Genomic DNA, 14961 nt, shown 5'->3' with positions numbered 1-14961 from the left:
AACTCACATGTTTGAATTCACTGACAGTGCACATTTTTAGAAAATGTGTAAATATGTTGGAAATTCCTTCCCAGGGAGGAGTAGAATTTGAGCCACACCTGGTTGGTAAGAGAAAGGGAGGCTATCATTAGTAATTTGCATAAAAATGCTTGAGGGATAGGAGAGGTGAAAATGAGAGTGCTGGGTTGAAGATGAGGAGGAGAGCCTGCTGGAGTAAAGGCTTTGGTTTGCGGAATAGTAGGACATAAAAGGTAGAGCCAGGTTATTAGTAAGCCTCAATGCTAAGGGGACTAGTTTGTGGGCTTTTTGTAGTTCCCACACCCATAGAGATCTTAAACAGGATTTTCTCTAAGTGTATAAGTGATATGAAAGCCATGTTTTAAAAAAATATATTTTTAATCCTCACCTGAGGTTATTTTTCCATTGACTTTTAGAGAGAGTGGAAGAAAGAGGGAAAGAGAGTAATATTGCAATGTGAGAGAAACACATCGATTGGTTGCCTCCTGCACGCGCTCCGACCAGGGCCCACGCCGGGGAGGTACATGCCCTTGACCAGAATCAAACCCGGGCCCCTTTCCAAACTGTCTAGGGCTGAAAATATTGATCTTACCACAGCATAGCAGTATGATCCCATGCATAGATTGGAAGAAAAAGAATCTAGGGTACAGAAGTTTACTTAGGAGGGTTCAGAAGTATAGAACTTAGCAGAGACCTGAACTTGGGTTGGTGACAGTGAAAATAGGGCAAGGGATGGACACTTGGTTAGGAAGAAAGACTTTGTGACTGAGTGATGGTGGTGATCAAAGAGAATGAATCAAAGCTGATTGGGTTTTGAGCCTAGAGAACCTGAATGAGGACATTTCTTTTAAGGGTAAATCGGAAAGGGCTGTCAAAGTTGGGTTTTGTTTGATTCACATAAGCTACTGGAATAACCAAGTAGAAATATGAACAGTTGGAGAATACGGGACTCATAGATGGAAGTTGTCAGCATTCGCTGGAAGGTGACGGTAGGAGACAGGAGGACTTTTTAATGGTGTGTGTGCTCACGAATGAGAGGATTGAATTCTGTTGGCCATTCCTAGGCAGAGAGACAGGAAGAAGGAACCTGTCAGTGAACAAGGGGATGATCAGTGAGGGACAAGGAAAATTAGGATATCACAACATGGGTTCTTTATAGCAGCAGAGGAGAATGCCAAAACATAAATGGAGTACGTAGAGCCAGGTGTTACTAAAATGTCAAGGAAGAAAAGCCCTTAAAAATCTCTGACAAGTTCATTTTTAAAATTAGTAAGTTTAAGTTCCTACAGGACTTCAGACAGCAAGCATAGGTAGCTTAGGGATCCTGTTTAACATTACGGAGTGGGCTGGTATCCAGATCGTAGCTTCATTTTGCCTTCTACCCACATTTTGTGATACGACAAAATGCAGAGACTGAAAATGTACCCAAAGCATAAAATATACTCTAATGAGATTCCTCAAGGTTAATTAGTTTGGAATTGGCTCACTCTGTGACTTGTGTTTTGATCCTCTTTACAGTATTGGCTAAATGCTTGTTAAAGAAAATTAGTAGAACGGAAGATATACCAAGCCTTTCAAGTTGCCCCCCCCCCCCCCCCCGGTAGATCACACTGAATTTATTCAATGCCAGGTAATCATTCGACTTCCAGTGGTACAGAACAACAGATTAGCCACAGGTGGGCTAAAGAGCAATGGGATCACCTTGATAAGTTGTGTTGGCACCACGTTTTTGCATGCTCTTCAGAGGAAATGCTTTTTTTCCTTGTGTCTGTGCCTTAATCATTTACCTTTCTAATTCCAGTACTTCAGGGATTGTGGTTTTATGTGTGGATTTAATAGGTGGAGTTAGGGGTGTGGGCAGGTCCAGGACAGAAATTAGGAAGAATGCCTTTGGTGGTTTTGTGGTGGCGGTTTTGTTGTCTGGTGTATAATCATAAAAATGAGCAGCATTTGTGCTTTCAATCTCATGGATCACACCAAAAAAAAAAAATCTAATGAAAAAAGCCATGGATTTTGATTGCTAAGCTGTTAATATATTTATTAAAAAGCAGTCTTATGTCCTCACCCTGTTTTATTTTCTGTCATTAACAATTTTTATTTAGAGCACATGCTGATTCCGCAAAATCCACCTCTTCTGAAACAGACTGCAATGATAATGTCCCTGCTCATAAAAACCCTGCTTCCTCCCAGAGCAAACACGGGGTGAACGGCTTCTTCCAGCAGCCAATCATGTATGACTCCCCGCCGCCTCGCGCCGTGTCTGTTTCTGTGGACTCCAGCCTCTACAACCTGCCCAGGAGTTACTCCCACGACGTTCTACCAAAGGCGTCTCCATCGAGTACCGAGGCCGATGGAGAACTCTACGTGTTTAATACCCCCTCTGGGACTTCGAGTATAGAGACTCAAATGAGGCACGTGTCTATTAGCTATGACATTCCTCCAGCACCTGGTAATACTTATCAGATTCCACGAACATTTCCGGAAGGAACCTTGGGACAGACGTCAAAGCTAGACACTATTCCAGATATCCCTCCCCCCCGGCCACCGAAACCACACCCGGCTCACGACCGATCTCCTGTGGAAACGGGCAGCATCACACGCACGGCCTCGGACACCGACAGTAGCTACTGTGTTCCCACCGCAGGGATGCCGCCCTCGCGCAGTAACACCATCTCCACCGTGGATTTGAACAAACTGCGGAAAGGTCAGCGCTCCTTGGCTTCTCTATTAGAGGTTCATGATGGAAAACATGGTGTTCTGAATATTGGTTCTTTTTAAAAAAAAATAAAAATACATTCTTACTGATTTCAGAGAGGAAGGGAGAGGGAGAGAGAAACATCGATGATGAGAGAGAATCATGGATGGGCTGCCTCCTGCATGCCCCACACTGGGAATCGAGCCCACAACCTGGGAATGTGCCCTGAATGGGAATTGAACCTGTGACCTCCTGGTTCATAAGTCGATGCTCAACCACTGAGCCACACCTGCCAGGCTGAATATTTGTTCTATTAAGCATAATAGGATACCAAATGATAGTCCTTTGTTTCTTCAGTCCTGCAGTTACCCACTCATGTAGCAAAGATACCAGGGTCTCAGTAGATTCCCAGGAGAGAGAGAGAGAGAGAGAGAGAGAGAGAGAGAGAGAGAGAGAGAGAGAGAGAGAGATATGAGTGCCTGTGTGTGTGTTCTGCCAGAAGGGACAAAGAGTTGGAGGTTTTCATCCCTGAAGAAGTATAGCCTTAGCAGTTCTTTCCCGCCTCAGGAAGTCTGCAGCCCTCTCTCCCTCTTTCTATATATCATGGAAGGATAGACCCTGATGGGGCAGAGGAGCAGGAAATGGGCCAGCCACACAGCTTCCGAGACTCATACCCTTTCCTGTATTTGTGCCCTTAGGGCCACTTCTATGTGTCACATCGATTGGGCTCCATTTCCTTCCTTGCTAGATAAGCAGTGTTTACGTTGTGTCTAGCAGGTAATCATCAGTCCCAATCAAGCAACTCTGATTTTTGTTTGCTGTTTTTTATTTTTAAAGCTCTGAATCTTCTCTCTCCTTATTCCTCGTCACTTCACTTATTCCTGCTCTGTCTCCTTGAGCCTTCCAGAAGTTACAGACCTTGAGAGGAGAAAAATTGAGTCTGGGTTATACCCTAAGATTCTTAATATCCTAAAAATAGAAAGTCAAAGTGTAAAATTCTCACACCCTAAAAAATATGGTGGAGTTATCCAGCTGTCTTACAGAAGATAAAGATTTAATGCATCTAATTCCCTTGAAGTGTTTGGGCAATCTGGGTGTAAGTTAGTGAGATATAATTGAAGCCCAACGTGGTGCAAAAGGTAAGAAAATAGAAGTATATCTTTCTCCATTTTTGGATAACCCACCACGACCCCAGTCTTAGACAGTCACTCACCGTCATAATCAAATACTGGTACTGGTTAGCATGTGACCGAGTGCCTGCATTTTCTAACGTACCAATTCAAGATACTATTCTGTGAGCATCCTTTTTAAGGCCTGTGTGCATATGTACCTGCATGTGTGTGTGTGTTTAAAGAGAGAGAGAAAGAATAGGTCATTCCTGACTACCCTGAGAGCTGGCAAATGTGGGAAGAAATGTTTATAGTTTGTTCTTTATTTTAGATGCTAGTTCTCAAGACTGCTATGATATTCCACGAACATTTCCAAGTGATAGATCTAGTTCCCTTGAAGGCTTCCATAACCACTTTGTAAGTATAACTGACCTTGGCATGATCGAGTGTATATTTCATTGTCAAAAATCTTGATGCTTAGTTCCCTGAGACTAAATGAGATCATGAAATAAAAGCCCCTTCAGATCCTTAGGAATAGGTGTGACGTACAATTATGTTTTCCTGTTTGACAGCAGTTTTTGTTTATTAAAAGAAATGTATGTGTGTTTTAGAAAATCAAAAATGTATTGACAGTGGGAAGTGTATCAAGTGAAGAGCTGGATGAGAATTACGTGCCGATGAATCCCAACTCTCCGCCGAGACAGCATTCCAGCAGTTTTACAGAACCCATTCAGGAAGCAAATTATGTGCCCATGACCCCAGGGACGTTTGATTTCTCTTCATTTGGAATGCAAGTTCCTCCTCCTGCTCATATGGGCTTCAGGTCCAGCCCAAAGACCCCTCCCAGAAGGCCCGTCCCCGTTGCAGACTGTGAACCACCCCCCGTGGATAGGAACCTCAAGCCGGACCGAAAAGGTAAGCAGAGCAGGGCATAGCAGAAGAGTCTAGCTCTGCCTTGAACTGTCATTAAATCCAGAACAGGATTGGGACTAGAAATTCTGAAATATTTCCTATTACCTTAGTTATTAACTTGTTTGAGCGATATTGTTGTAGATGAATAATTATTATATTATATGTTGATGCCTACATGCGATTTTTAAATCTCCTGTCTCGACAGCACAGGTTACAAACTAAAGCACTCACAAGGATTGGCAGGGAAGAGGAGGAGAGAATTAGGAAAAACTCGAGTGCCCTAATTGAAGTAACTAACTGCTCCTGGACCACAATCCTTTGTTGACTTGTGAAAATAATATAGACCCGTACATGCAAATCTTCTGATGTATCAGGAGAAACCAGAAATTTCACATTTAATGTGTATTATCTTTTGACTTTTAAGTTCTAAGAACTAATTTAATTATTTTAAACGAACAAAACATTGCAGATCAAACCAGAGTATATAGTATCAAATCAAACTTGAGATAATTAATGTGCCTGACAGTGAGATTGCTTGTACAGTCTTTCCATTCTGTTGTATAACAACTTCTTAAAAATTATTCTTCCTTGCTGGGGTATAAATAAATGCTTCTAGTCTTTTCTTTCGTACTGGCCTTCATAAGTAACATTAATTCTCAAGTAGCGTGGTTTGTCAAGAACTCCATGGAAAATAAACTTTTCAGCCAAATGGGTGATATGTACTAAAGGTTTACAATTTGGGTTTGAGTGGTTAAGACCCTCACAGCTAGCTGTGTTGCAGCTTTGCTGTTAATGTGACTTAATCTGGACCACTGAGTAAGTTATTAAATCTGCTGTGACCAGTGGCACAACTTCTGGAGTATTCAGCACATTTGAAAAGTCTCATGTGCTATACATAGCTTTTATCTTTTTCTTTTTTTAATATATTTTTATTGATTTCAGAGAGGAAGGCAGAGGGAGAAAGAGATAGAAACATCAGTAATGAGAGAGAATCATTGATTGGCTGCCTCCGGCATGCCCCGCACTGGGGATCGAGCCCACAACCCGGGCATGTGCCCTTGACTGGAATCAAACCCAGCACCCTCAGTCTACAGGCCAGCGCTCTATCCACTGAGCCAAACCGGCTAAGCTATACGTAGCTTTTTAAGAGCATGTCATGTCTGTGTAAATTTCTCATTAGCCTGGGCTTAGATCATTAATATTAATTCTAATTAAGTACCAGTTGTGGGGAAGGGAGACGGACTCTCACTCAGAGTAACTTGAACGTGAGTTTTGTTTCCTTTTGCTGTAAGTGAGGAAACTCCTGTGCTGAAGTGAGAAAGTGATTGGGATCTGAGGCACCCCTAGGGCACTGGCACTTTGTCCTGCTCTCTGCATGTCTGTCCTGTGGGAAGTCTTCTCGTCTGCTTTGTTCTCTCTCACATTCTTTCCTTCTTTGTGTTCCTCTGCTCTGTATCCTCTACCTGACTTGGTTTTCTGCTTTCCCAGAGCTCTGGCCTACAGTGCCCCCTCGCTGGCCTGGATTCTGCCTCGCGGCCCCTTTTTACATGCCCCTGCAGCTTCCACATCTGCTAATTGCCTCCTTCATTATTTACGCACTTCAGGTCACTCGGAGAGATTGCTCTCCCTTGTCGTTCACACCAAGCCACATGATAGATGGTAGGCCAGGCCACAGTTTGGCTGCTGTTGGGTCCCGGGTCCACCTTTGGTCCAGCCGCTGGGAAGATGGTCACGTTTAACATCCATACCACCCAGACAGCCCCAGAAGCAGGGCCATGATCCGGACGGTTACCTTACAAAGGGTGTGAGCACCACTGGCTTTTTACTTAATAATTTTGTCCTTCTGTTACTCTTTGTCCTCATTTGTCTTTAAATTTATGTAGACACTATTGGTCGTTTTCTTCTTTGCCTGCAATGTGTGAAAGCATTTTTGGACATGCGTACACTTATCATTGAGCTCAAGGTCGCTGAAGGATTAAAATTGCAAGTGTCACGAACTCTTTGCAATTATGAAATATTCATTTTAATGCTACACTGGTTCTTTTCTTATTTTTCTGTAGTTAGTGCATGGTAGCAGAAGAGCTACACTTTTTAACGACAAACGTCACAGTTGTATATCTTGAGGTCTTCCGTAAATGTGGAGGTGGTGCAGGTGATAAGGTCCAGGCTCCGACTCCCACCTGTTTTACTCCCCTTCCTGTTCCTATTTCCCCTCGGGCTGTGCGGAACGCAGTTTGACAATTCCTGGTCGATTTCACAGTTAATAATTCTATGTGGTAAGCTTAATGCAGAATCAGAAAAGATCCTTACTTATATGTTAGAAAAGTTGTAAAATAATGCTTTTAGTATCATCGAGATCTAACAGAGCTTGTGTACCCCATATTATAATAGACAGTATATCATAATAATATGGCATGTACTAGTATGCTATATCTGATATGTTATATATATAACATATTTGTATATTTTCACCTCCCTATGTGTATAGTGACAGTATATTCTAGCACATGGCAGAGTAATTGACCTCCATAAAGTGACTTCACATTAGAACAGAACAAAGCAGGTTTTTGGTGACTTCTGGAGATTGTGTTCAGTCTTTCATAAAATTAGCTGAACTGTTGAGAGACAGTTCTGAGCGCATGGGCCAGAATATTTATTTGGTATCTTTTCTTAGATGCAAAATGAACTGAGAAGGCACCCAGAATAAATACCCACATAGTTTTTGGCAAAATCAAGGAGAATGGGTTTTGCAAAATAATAGTTACTAAAATCATAGTAATAAAGAAAATGTTGACCTAGCCTGTTTGGCTCAGTGGATAGAGAATCGGCCTGTGGACTGAAGGGTCCCAGGTTCAATTCCGGCAAAGGACACATACCTTGGCTGCAAGCTGGATCCCTGGCCCTGGTCAGAGCGCATGTGGAAGGCAACCAATTGATGTGTCTCTTTCACATTGATGTTTCTCTCTCTGTGGCTCTTCCCCTCCCTTCTACTCTCTCTAAAAATCATTGGAAAAATATCCTTGGGGGAGGATTAACAAAAATAATGAATAAATAAGAAAATATTTTTGCTTTTCTTTAGTACTGTCCTACTTTTTCAGTAAATATGATACAAGAGAGGATGCGTGAGAAGGTATTTAATATTGCAGTACAAACATTGTCAACCTACTTTAGAAAGTTTTAACTATTCAAGAAAAACACATTTTAAACCTAAATTTAGACCTTGAAGCAAAGTTTATTCTTCAGAACTTAAATTGTAAAACAAATGTCTTATTTGGTCATGAAATTCTTTTCATTATCATAGCATCAGATGAGTCTGTTGTAAATTTTTCATTCTGTGACATCAGATACATGACTCAATCTATTATTCTAGTATCTCTTATTAACTAAACATAATAATAAACAAACCTACTTCTATCAAATATGGCTTGATTAGTTTCAGAGCCTGGTTCAACATCCAGTATTGCCAGTTTCTGGAGTATCTTTGGAAGGGTCTATAATAAATGAGTGACATTCTAGTCTTATTTATACCCCCAATTATAGATGTCAGCTGCTGTAGTTTGTAGTGCAGATGAGTTTTTCAAATACTTCTGAGTAACTGAAGCCGCAGAAATACAGAGATATTCTAAACTCATATGTTTAATGTATTTTCATGGATCCTTGGCCAGTCCCCTAGCCTGTGATAGCTATATTTTTACCCGTACCATTTCTGTCATGATAGTATTTGTTTTGAACCAAGTTTTATGTATATTACTAGAGGAAAATACATCATTCCATGTGTTCTATTAAATATTAGGAAAGCAGATGAGTCCTTGGAAATGCAGCACAAATTATGTTTTGATTGTTTTCACTGAAATGTTTATATTTTCATAGAAAAGCTATTGCAAAGTTTGAGAAATTTCTGTAAGATGTCTATCGTAGCTTCTCTTAAAGTCAGTCTTTGCATAAATCTACCGTATTTAATCACGGCACTTGTCTAGACCCCTTCCCCGATTCAGTCTCCTCCTAACATGATGGAGCAGCTGTTTGAGCCTCAGATGCTGTCTTTTTTATTTTGTTTTGTTTGGCTTTGTCCATTCATGGCTCTCTGCAGTGGTTCTGACTGTTCGCTATGGTATTGGTTTGGAAAAAGCGGTGCAAGCTTAGTTACTTCTGGTGTTTTGGTACATGAGTTTGGTTAAAGTGCCGTCAAGTCTGGCTCGTCGCTTTGGTGCAGGAAGCATCGTGAAGAGCTTCCTTGGGTGGGTCTTTTCTGGGCACAGTGATACATTTGCTCTAAACATTTTTTTCAAGACATTTTCTATAGAAGTTTTTGAATGTAATTAAAAATTAGCATGCTTTCTCAAAGTGGCTTTTATGCTATAATAAATGGATGATGGATGAATGACACTGGCAAAAATAACTAGATTTTATTAAACAAGTGTTAAAGTTTGACTTTCAGTTAGGTTTCTGTTTGGTGTTACAATGTAAAGGGAGTGAAAATGGAGTGTATTTTTACAGCATCGCCTTTACATGTGGGGTTTTTCCCCCCTAAACATTCTGGACCTCCCAGTATAATTATTATTATTCTCTATACAGTGAGACCATTAAAACAAGTGGGAAAGTTTTTCATATGCTACCTTGATTACTTTTTGGAATTAGCAGAGAATAATAACGTAAATTAGTTTTCTTTCCTGAATTTTGAGATGCCTACTGGAAATAGCATAATCTGCAAAAGTTCGGAGGAGCATAAATAATTCCACGTTGAGTTGAATGCATATAGAGGCAGTACCTATTAAAATAATATTTGAAAGTTCATGGATTTTGCAAAAAGATGGCACCTGCTTATTTGAAATGACCTCATGTGACTGCCGTGACCGTATTTGGGGATGACCAACTTTTAAAACATTCATTCACTCTTTTTTACCTCTTAAAGGACAAACAAAAAATTATGACATTGATCAGATTACACACCACAGCTTTTTAAATATGGTAGGTTTCAGTGCCTACCAGCTTACCCATGCCCTTTGCTAGGTCTTGTCGGGGAAGGAAAGATGGCTTCCCTGAAGAAGCTCACCTTCAGTGGAGGAGGGAGAAAAGTAAACACATTATCATAATTAGCATGGAAGGGGCGGTGGTTGAGGTAAGCTCTTGGCACTATTAGCTAAGCTCCCCTGAGGATAGTCTGAGTGGGTGAGTGGCAATTAAATGATGGTAGAGGAGGGGAGGGTGGCAGAGGATCTTCTAGTCAGAATAAACAGCATGCCCAGATCCTTTAAAAAGAGGGGAGATGGGGCTGGCACAGTCGTGGGTGGGAGGGAGGGAGGAAAGTAAGAATGGAGGAATGGATGCCAAATGCCTTGCAGGTGCCTGATCCTGAGAGTATTATGATCCACGCTAATGAGTTTGGGCTTTATTCTGAGCACCTCATGAAAGGGTTTTATACAGGCGAGTAATATAATCAGGCTGGCCTCTAGAAAGCTCATTCTAAGACTGAATGATCTGATAGAAATATTGTTATTGTATTTTAAAATTATACCTTTTTCAGCATCTTTCTCAGAGAGTGCTTTGCCTTCATTTTCCAAGTCCAGGGTTCTTGAAGCCTTGATTTAGAGATGATCAAATAAGAAAGGCCTTTCCTGGCTCTCAGTGCTCCCTCAACGTGGGGACTTACAGTGATTTTTAAAGTTTGAGGGCACGTGCAGTATACGGGGGAGGTCATTTAGCCGCACAGTGTGAGTTCTGCTCCCCAAAAAGCAGGTAACTGACGTGCACATTAGTAAAGGAAGGAAGGACTTCAGACTTTCAGATTTTTTTTTAAATTCTTGGGTGAATGAAAACAAACAATTACATTGTCAGTATAAGTATAAAGTAAACCTGATATAGGGAGGTGAGAAAGTGGAATCTGAGAGATCTGCTGTGGGAACCAGGAGTATAGGAAGCGAAGCAGGTTGGTGGTGGGTGAGTCAAAGGATAAATTCCTTTCTGAACATGTAGTGCCAACGCCCGCAGACCATCCATGCGGGTGGTTTTGTAGATATGTGGATTAGGATCTGGAGCAGAGATCTGAACCAGAGATTAAGGTTTACCAAACTGTGCTCCAAATAAGGAAGAAACACATGATCCAGAGATTGACAGTCTGGGGGAGATAAGCACAATAGGAATTTCAGCAGTAGTTGGCACTTTTTGCCAAATGAAAAAAAAAAAAAGTCACTTTTTTGTTCCAACCTCGTCCAGCTAAAGCCAAGTCATAACTAACTGCCTTGGATTTAAAAGTTGAGGCTCAAATGAGTTCCTCTGTTTACGCTCCGAATTTGAGAATCAGTCTATCTTCAGATTGGTTCATTTTTGCCTTTCTTACCTCTTACTCTTTATCTTCACACCTTTCTTCAACAGTCAGAAGAGCATTCAAGTATTTGCCTAGAAGGAGAAGACATTACAAGACAAGCATATTTACACCGTGGGGCGTGACTTTTATTGAGTTTGGAAGGATAGAGAGAAATATAGCTAACAAAATGTCTCAGTGACTCAGCACAGTTCAGTACAACCTATCCACATTGCAACTTTTCTCCTAAAATCAACCTTAAGCTCTGGATGCTGAGAAAATACATGTAAATGTTTTAAAGGCACTTTAAAAATCTCACTCAATACCATATTTTTCTATTCAAAAAAACAAGGAGTACCCTTGAGAGTACTTGAGAGATGGCATTGGTTTGGAGGAGAGATGATGACCTCAGTGTCAAATGTTGGAAGGATAATTGGAGGTGACCTGTCAGACAGCTGAAGTGTGGAAGTACGTAGATCAGAACTAGGTAGATGTAGAAGTCATGTGACCTTGATTATTTAACCACAAATATAGGTAAGATGCCAAGGGTGAAAGTTGAGAGATGTAAGGAATGACCCACTGTTAGACAAACCACAGTGAAAAATCAGGCAGAAGCTGCGAGCTAATGAAAGCGGGTCTCTTAGAAAAGGAGGCGGGCAGAGAACACACTGAGTAGGCACCAACAAACCAAAAGTAGCTCTAAAAGCAATTTGTAATTTTTAAACATCACCCCACTCACATATCCACCATCTGTGGCATTCAGGTCGATGTAAGATCTCAAGCAACTGAGGAGTTCAAAATGAAACTCTAAACACTGATTTTCTAAGATTCTCTATTTCCCAAAAGGATAGAGAGGTACAACAAAATGGGATCGTACGGGAGCATGGTGTGACCTGAGCAAGTCACTTAACCTCTTTTCATCTTCAAGGATATCTCATCCCTAAAATGAAGAAGCTGGGTTTGGGCTGTAAAGGCCTTTCAGCTCTAAAATAAATGTATTTTCTTATGGAAATACACTATTTTGGAGAAGTATAAAAAGCTGACATGCCCTTTTGTTTTAGAAAAGTTCCCGGTCAGCATGGGCCCTGGATAGGTCAGTATTAGGAGTAGGATCATGGCCCAAAATGTTAGCACTCACATCTTAAAGTAGGCCTGCGTCATTTCTGAATTAACTCAGTGTATTAATTGCATAACTCAGAAAATTGGTTCATTAGAGAATGTTCATGTTTTATAATCTAGATAATCACATTTAAAAAAATATATTATTCATTTCAGAGAGGAAAGGAGAGGGAGAAAGAAATAGAAACATCAGTCATGAGAGATTCATTGATTGGTTGCCTCCTGCACATCCGCTCCTCTGGGGATCAAGCCCGCAACCCTGGCATGTGCCCTGGTTCATAGGTTGACAAGCACTGAGCCACACCAGCTGGGCTCTAGGTAATCACATTTTAAGAAACTTTTAGATTTGGGTAGATAAGGTGCAGATATCATCGATTCTTATTTTGCCATCTAATAGATGTCAACTCAGCTTTGTAAAAGCCATGAAAAAAAGAAAATTTGGTACCATTGAGAATAGAGTAGTTTAAGTAACTTATTCAAATGATACTGCTACTCTGACATCCAGGCTTCATGTGGGAAAAAGGATGAAGCCAACTGCTGGGTATTGACCCTGCCTTTTCCAGGTTTTTCATCATCACTTGTCTGTGCCAGAGATTACATGGAAAGAAAACGGCGAACGAATTTGTGTTTTTAACTCCTTACATTGAAGCTAGACCCTCGGCAGCTCCAGAATGTAGACGTCTGATCCGTGCAAAATGATGTCACCAGACACCACTGAGTGTCCAGGGGAAACAAATGTTGGTCTTGGGTTAGCAAGCACTGCAGCGTCCACATGCCTCTCTAGAAGGGGTTTGCTCAGGAGGTGAAGGAATGGTCAGATTAGGCTTTTGAAAATACCTCCACCAAATTAATATTGAGGAAGGGGGTAGCCTCAGAACTTTATTAGGACACCAAACTTTAAAGAAAAGGCATACTTGAGATCTGACTGAGGGATTTAAAATGTTTTTTATTTAACCCAGTTTTCTAAGGCATGTTAGAAGAGCTAACATGGAACGTCTTTTTCCTCCTTCCCACAAATAAAGATAACTAACTGGGCCACTTATCCCACTAAACCCCGCCACCTGTTGTAACACTTCGCATATTATATTGTTGCATGCAGCTTTCTCTTTTCCAGTGGATTGAGCGTGAGTGATGCATAGCAAGATTGAAATATCTCCACCAAGGAACTTTTGTTTATGCTTTTGAGATGTAACATTTCTGCTCAGGGCTCTGTTGCTTTTTTACAGAGTCCATTTTTTCCCATTAAAAAATAACATATTAAGAGAGTCTTCTTTTTACCAATTAGGTCAAAGTCCTAAAATTTTAAGACCCAAACCCCATGGTTTAGAGCGAACTGATTCACAAAGCATACGTGACTTTGCTACGAGAAGAAAGGGTATGTACTTTAGCACCGCATGCTGGATGGGGCGTTTGGGAATTTAATTATTTTGTGAAAAGTAAAGATAGAGCCTTAAATCCCACTGCTTTGTAAATAAAGCTTCCCAGCATGTTATTTCTAATGAATGCTTCCCGTAATATAAAATGAGTCTCCTTGTTATGCCATTAACAGCAGCATGTTAAACATTTGATAATATGTGATAATCAGTCTTGTCCTTTTGCATTCTTTTAACCCTTTAGGCTTCAATACATTGTTTTCTTTAAGCTTGTGAGCTGCTTGTGAATTCCAATCATCTCCTATATTTATATATAATGTATGTTTTCTGTTCTGAGCTAGAATGCAAACTCATTCCCATGGATTAATTGTTTTATGCCATGACTTAGAATTTGACAACTAAACTGCTATTAACCTTTGGGTTTCAAAAAAAGGGAAATATAAGAGTTAAAGAAATACTTTCAGTCAGCACAGTATTCTGTACATGTCCATTGTAAGTGTATAGATGAGCAAAATTATTTTAACTTGAACTTAAATCAATCTAGTCTTTAGAAAATCACATTGAGTTTTTTGTATTTGAGTTAAAACTTCGTTATGAGCACCAGTGAATCTACCTAGCCCTTTAAAATGACCACTTATTTTATTGTTTGATGGTAATTATAACATAGTTGGTTAAAAGTACACATATATGGACAAAGTCTAGAAGGAAACCTGGAAAAATAAAAATTTTTAATTTAGAATGGCAGGATGAAAGGTGACAAATACTTATCTAGTATATTTAAATAGTTTCCTAAAATATAATTAACATTAACAAATAATATTATTTTAGTTCTTCTGCTCATTTAATTAATTTCTGAAGTGTTTCAGTCTTGATGTGAAGGGCCGAGAGCTCTGTGGTTTATACTAGCATAGCTGTTGTCACTACAATAATGAGGTAAATAAGCAAAGACCATTTATAAATAAAACAAATAAGAATATTAGCACTTATTTTTTTTTTTTACTTAATTTGGTAGAGGTAATTGCTTGATTATGGCCTTTTCTCAGAGCTGAATTTGAGTCTAAAGATATAATTATTGCGTTGTTTTCTTTGTTTCCAGAGACTGAGCATGAACTAATTTAGAAAATTTAGTCATTCATTTTTTTTGTTTGTTTTTTATTTTAACAAAATTTTGTATTTAATGCTTTTCATACATTATTTTATTGTATAGTTATATAACTGATACTTAATATTGAAGAATTGGAACATTTTTACATAGATGATTAAATTTCCATATTTAAGGATAAAATTAGGTAAAAATAAAATAAGGAAATCATGAAAAGTATAAATCAAGTAACTGTGAAGGAATTGCATCACATTACTCTCTTTTGTTATCATTTAGTTTATCTTCATAAAATATTTAAATTAAGAAGCAACATGTTTGCAATAGAGCTTTAG

At 39.8% G+C, this 14961-nt stretch overlaps 1 protein-coding gene across 8 annotated transcripts in view; it reads left to right on the top strand.

Annotated features, from left to right (window-relative positions):
• GAB1 (GRB2 associated binding protein 1) overlaps positions 1–14961 on the top strand; it is a 115784-nt gene that overhangs the window by 91584 nt on the left and 9239 nt on the right. For 5 of the 8 annotated variants that reach the window (XM_059697936.1, XM_059697938.1, XM_059697942.1 and 2 more), the window contains 4 exons: positions 2121–2722; positions 4154–4239; positions 4434–4737; positions 13440–13529. In XM_059697936.1, coding sequence (XP_059553919.1) covers positions 2121–2722; positions 4154–4239; positions 4434–4737; positions 13440–13529 — 1082 coding nt within the window. The remainder of the gene's footprint in view (positions 1–2120; positions 2723–4153; positions 4240–4433; positions 4738–13439; positions 13530–14961) is intronic. The other 3 variants (XM_059697939.1, XM_059697940.1, XM_059697943.1) reach the window with 2 other exon arrangements.

Source organism: Myotis daubentonii, chromosome 5 (genome assembly GCF_963259705.1).
Source record: "Myotis daubentonii chromosome 5, mMyoDau2.1, whole genome shotgun sequence".
NCBI lineage: Eukaryota > Metazoa > Chordata > Mammalia > Chiroptera > Vespertilionidae > Myotis > Myotis daubentonii.
Note: the sequence above shows the minus strand (reverse complement) of the source record. Positions and strands in the feature narration are given on the sequence as shown.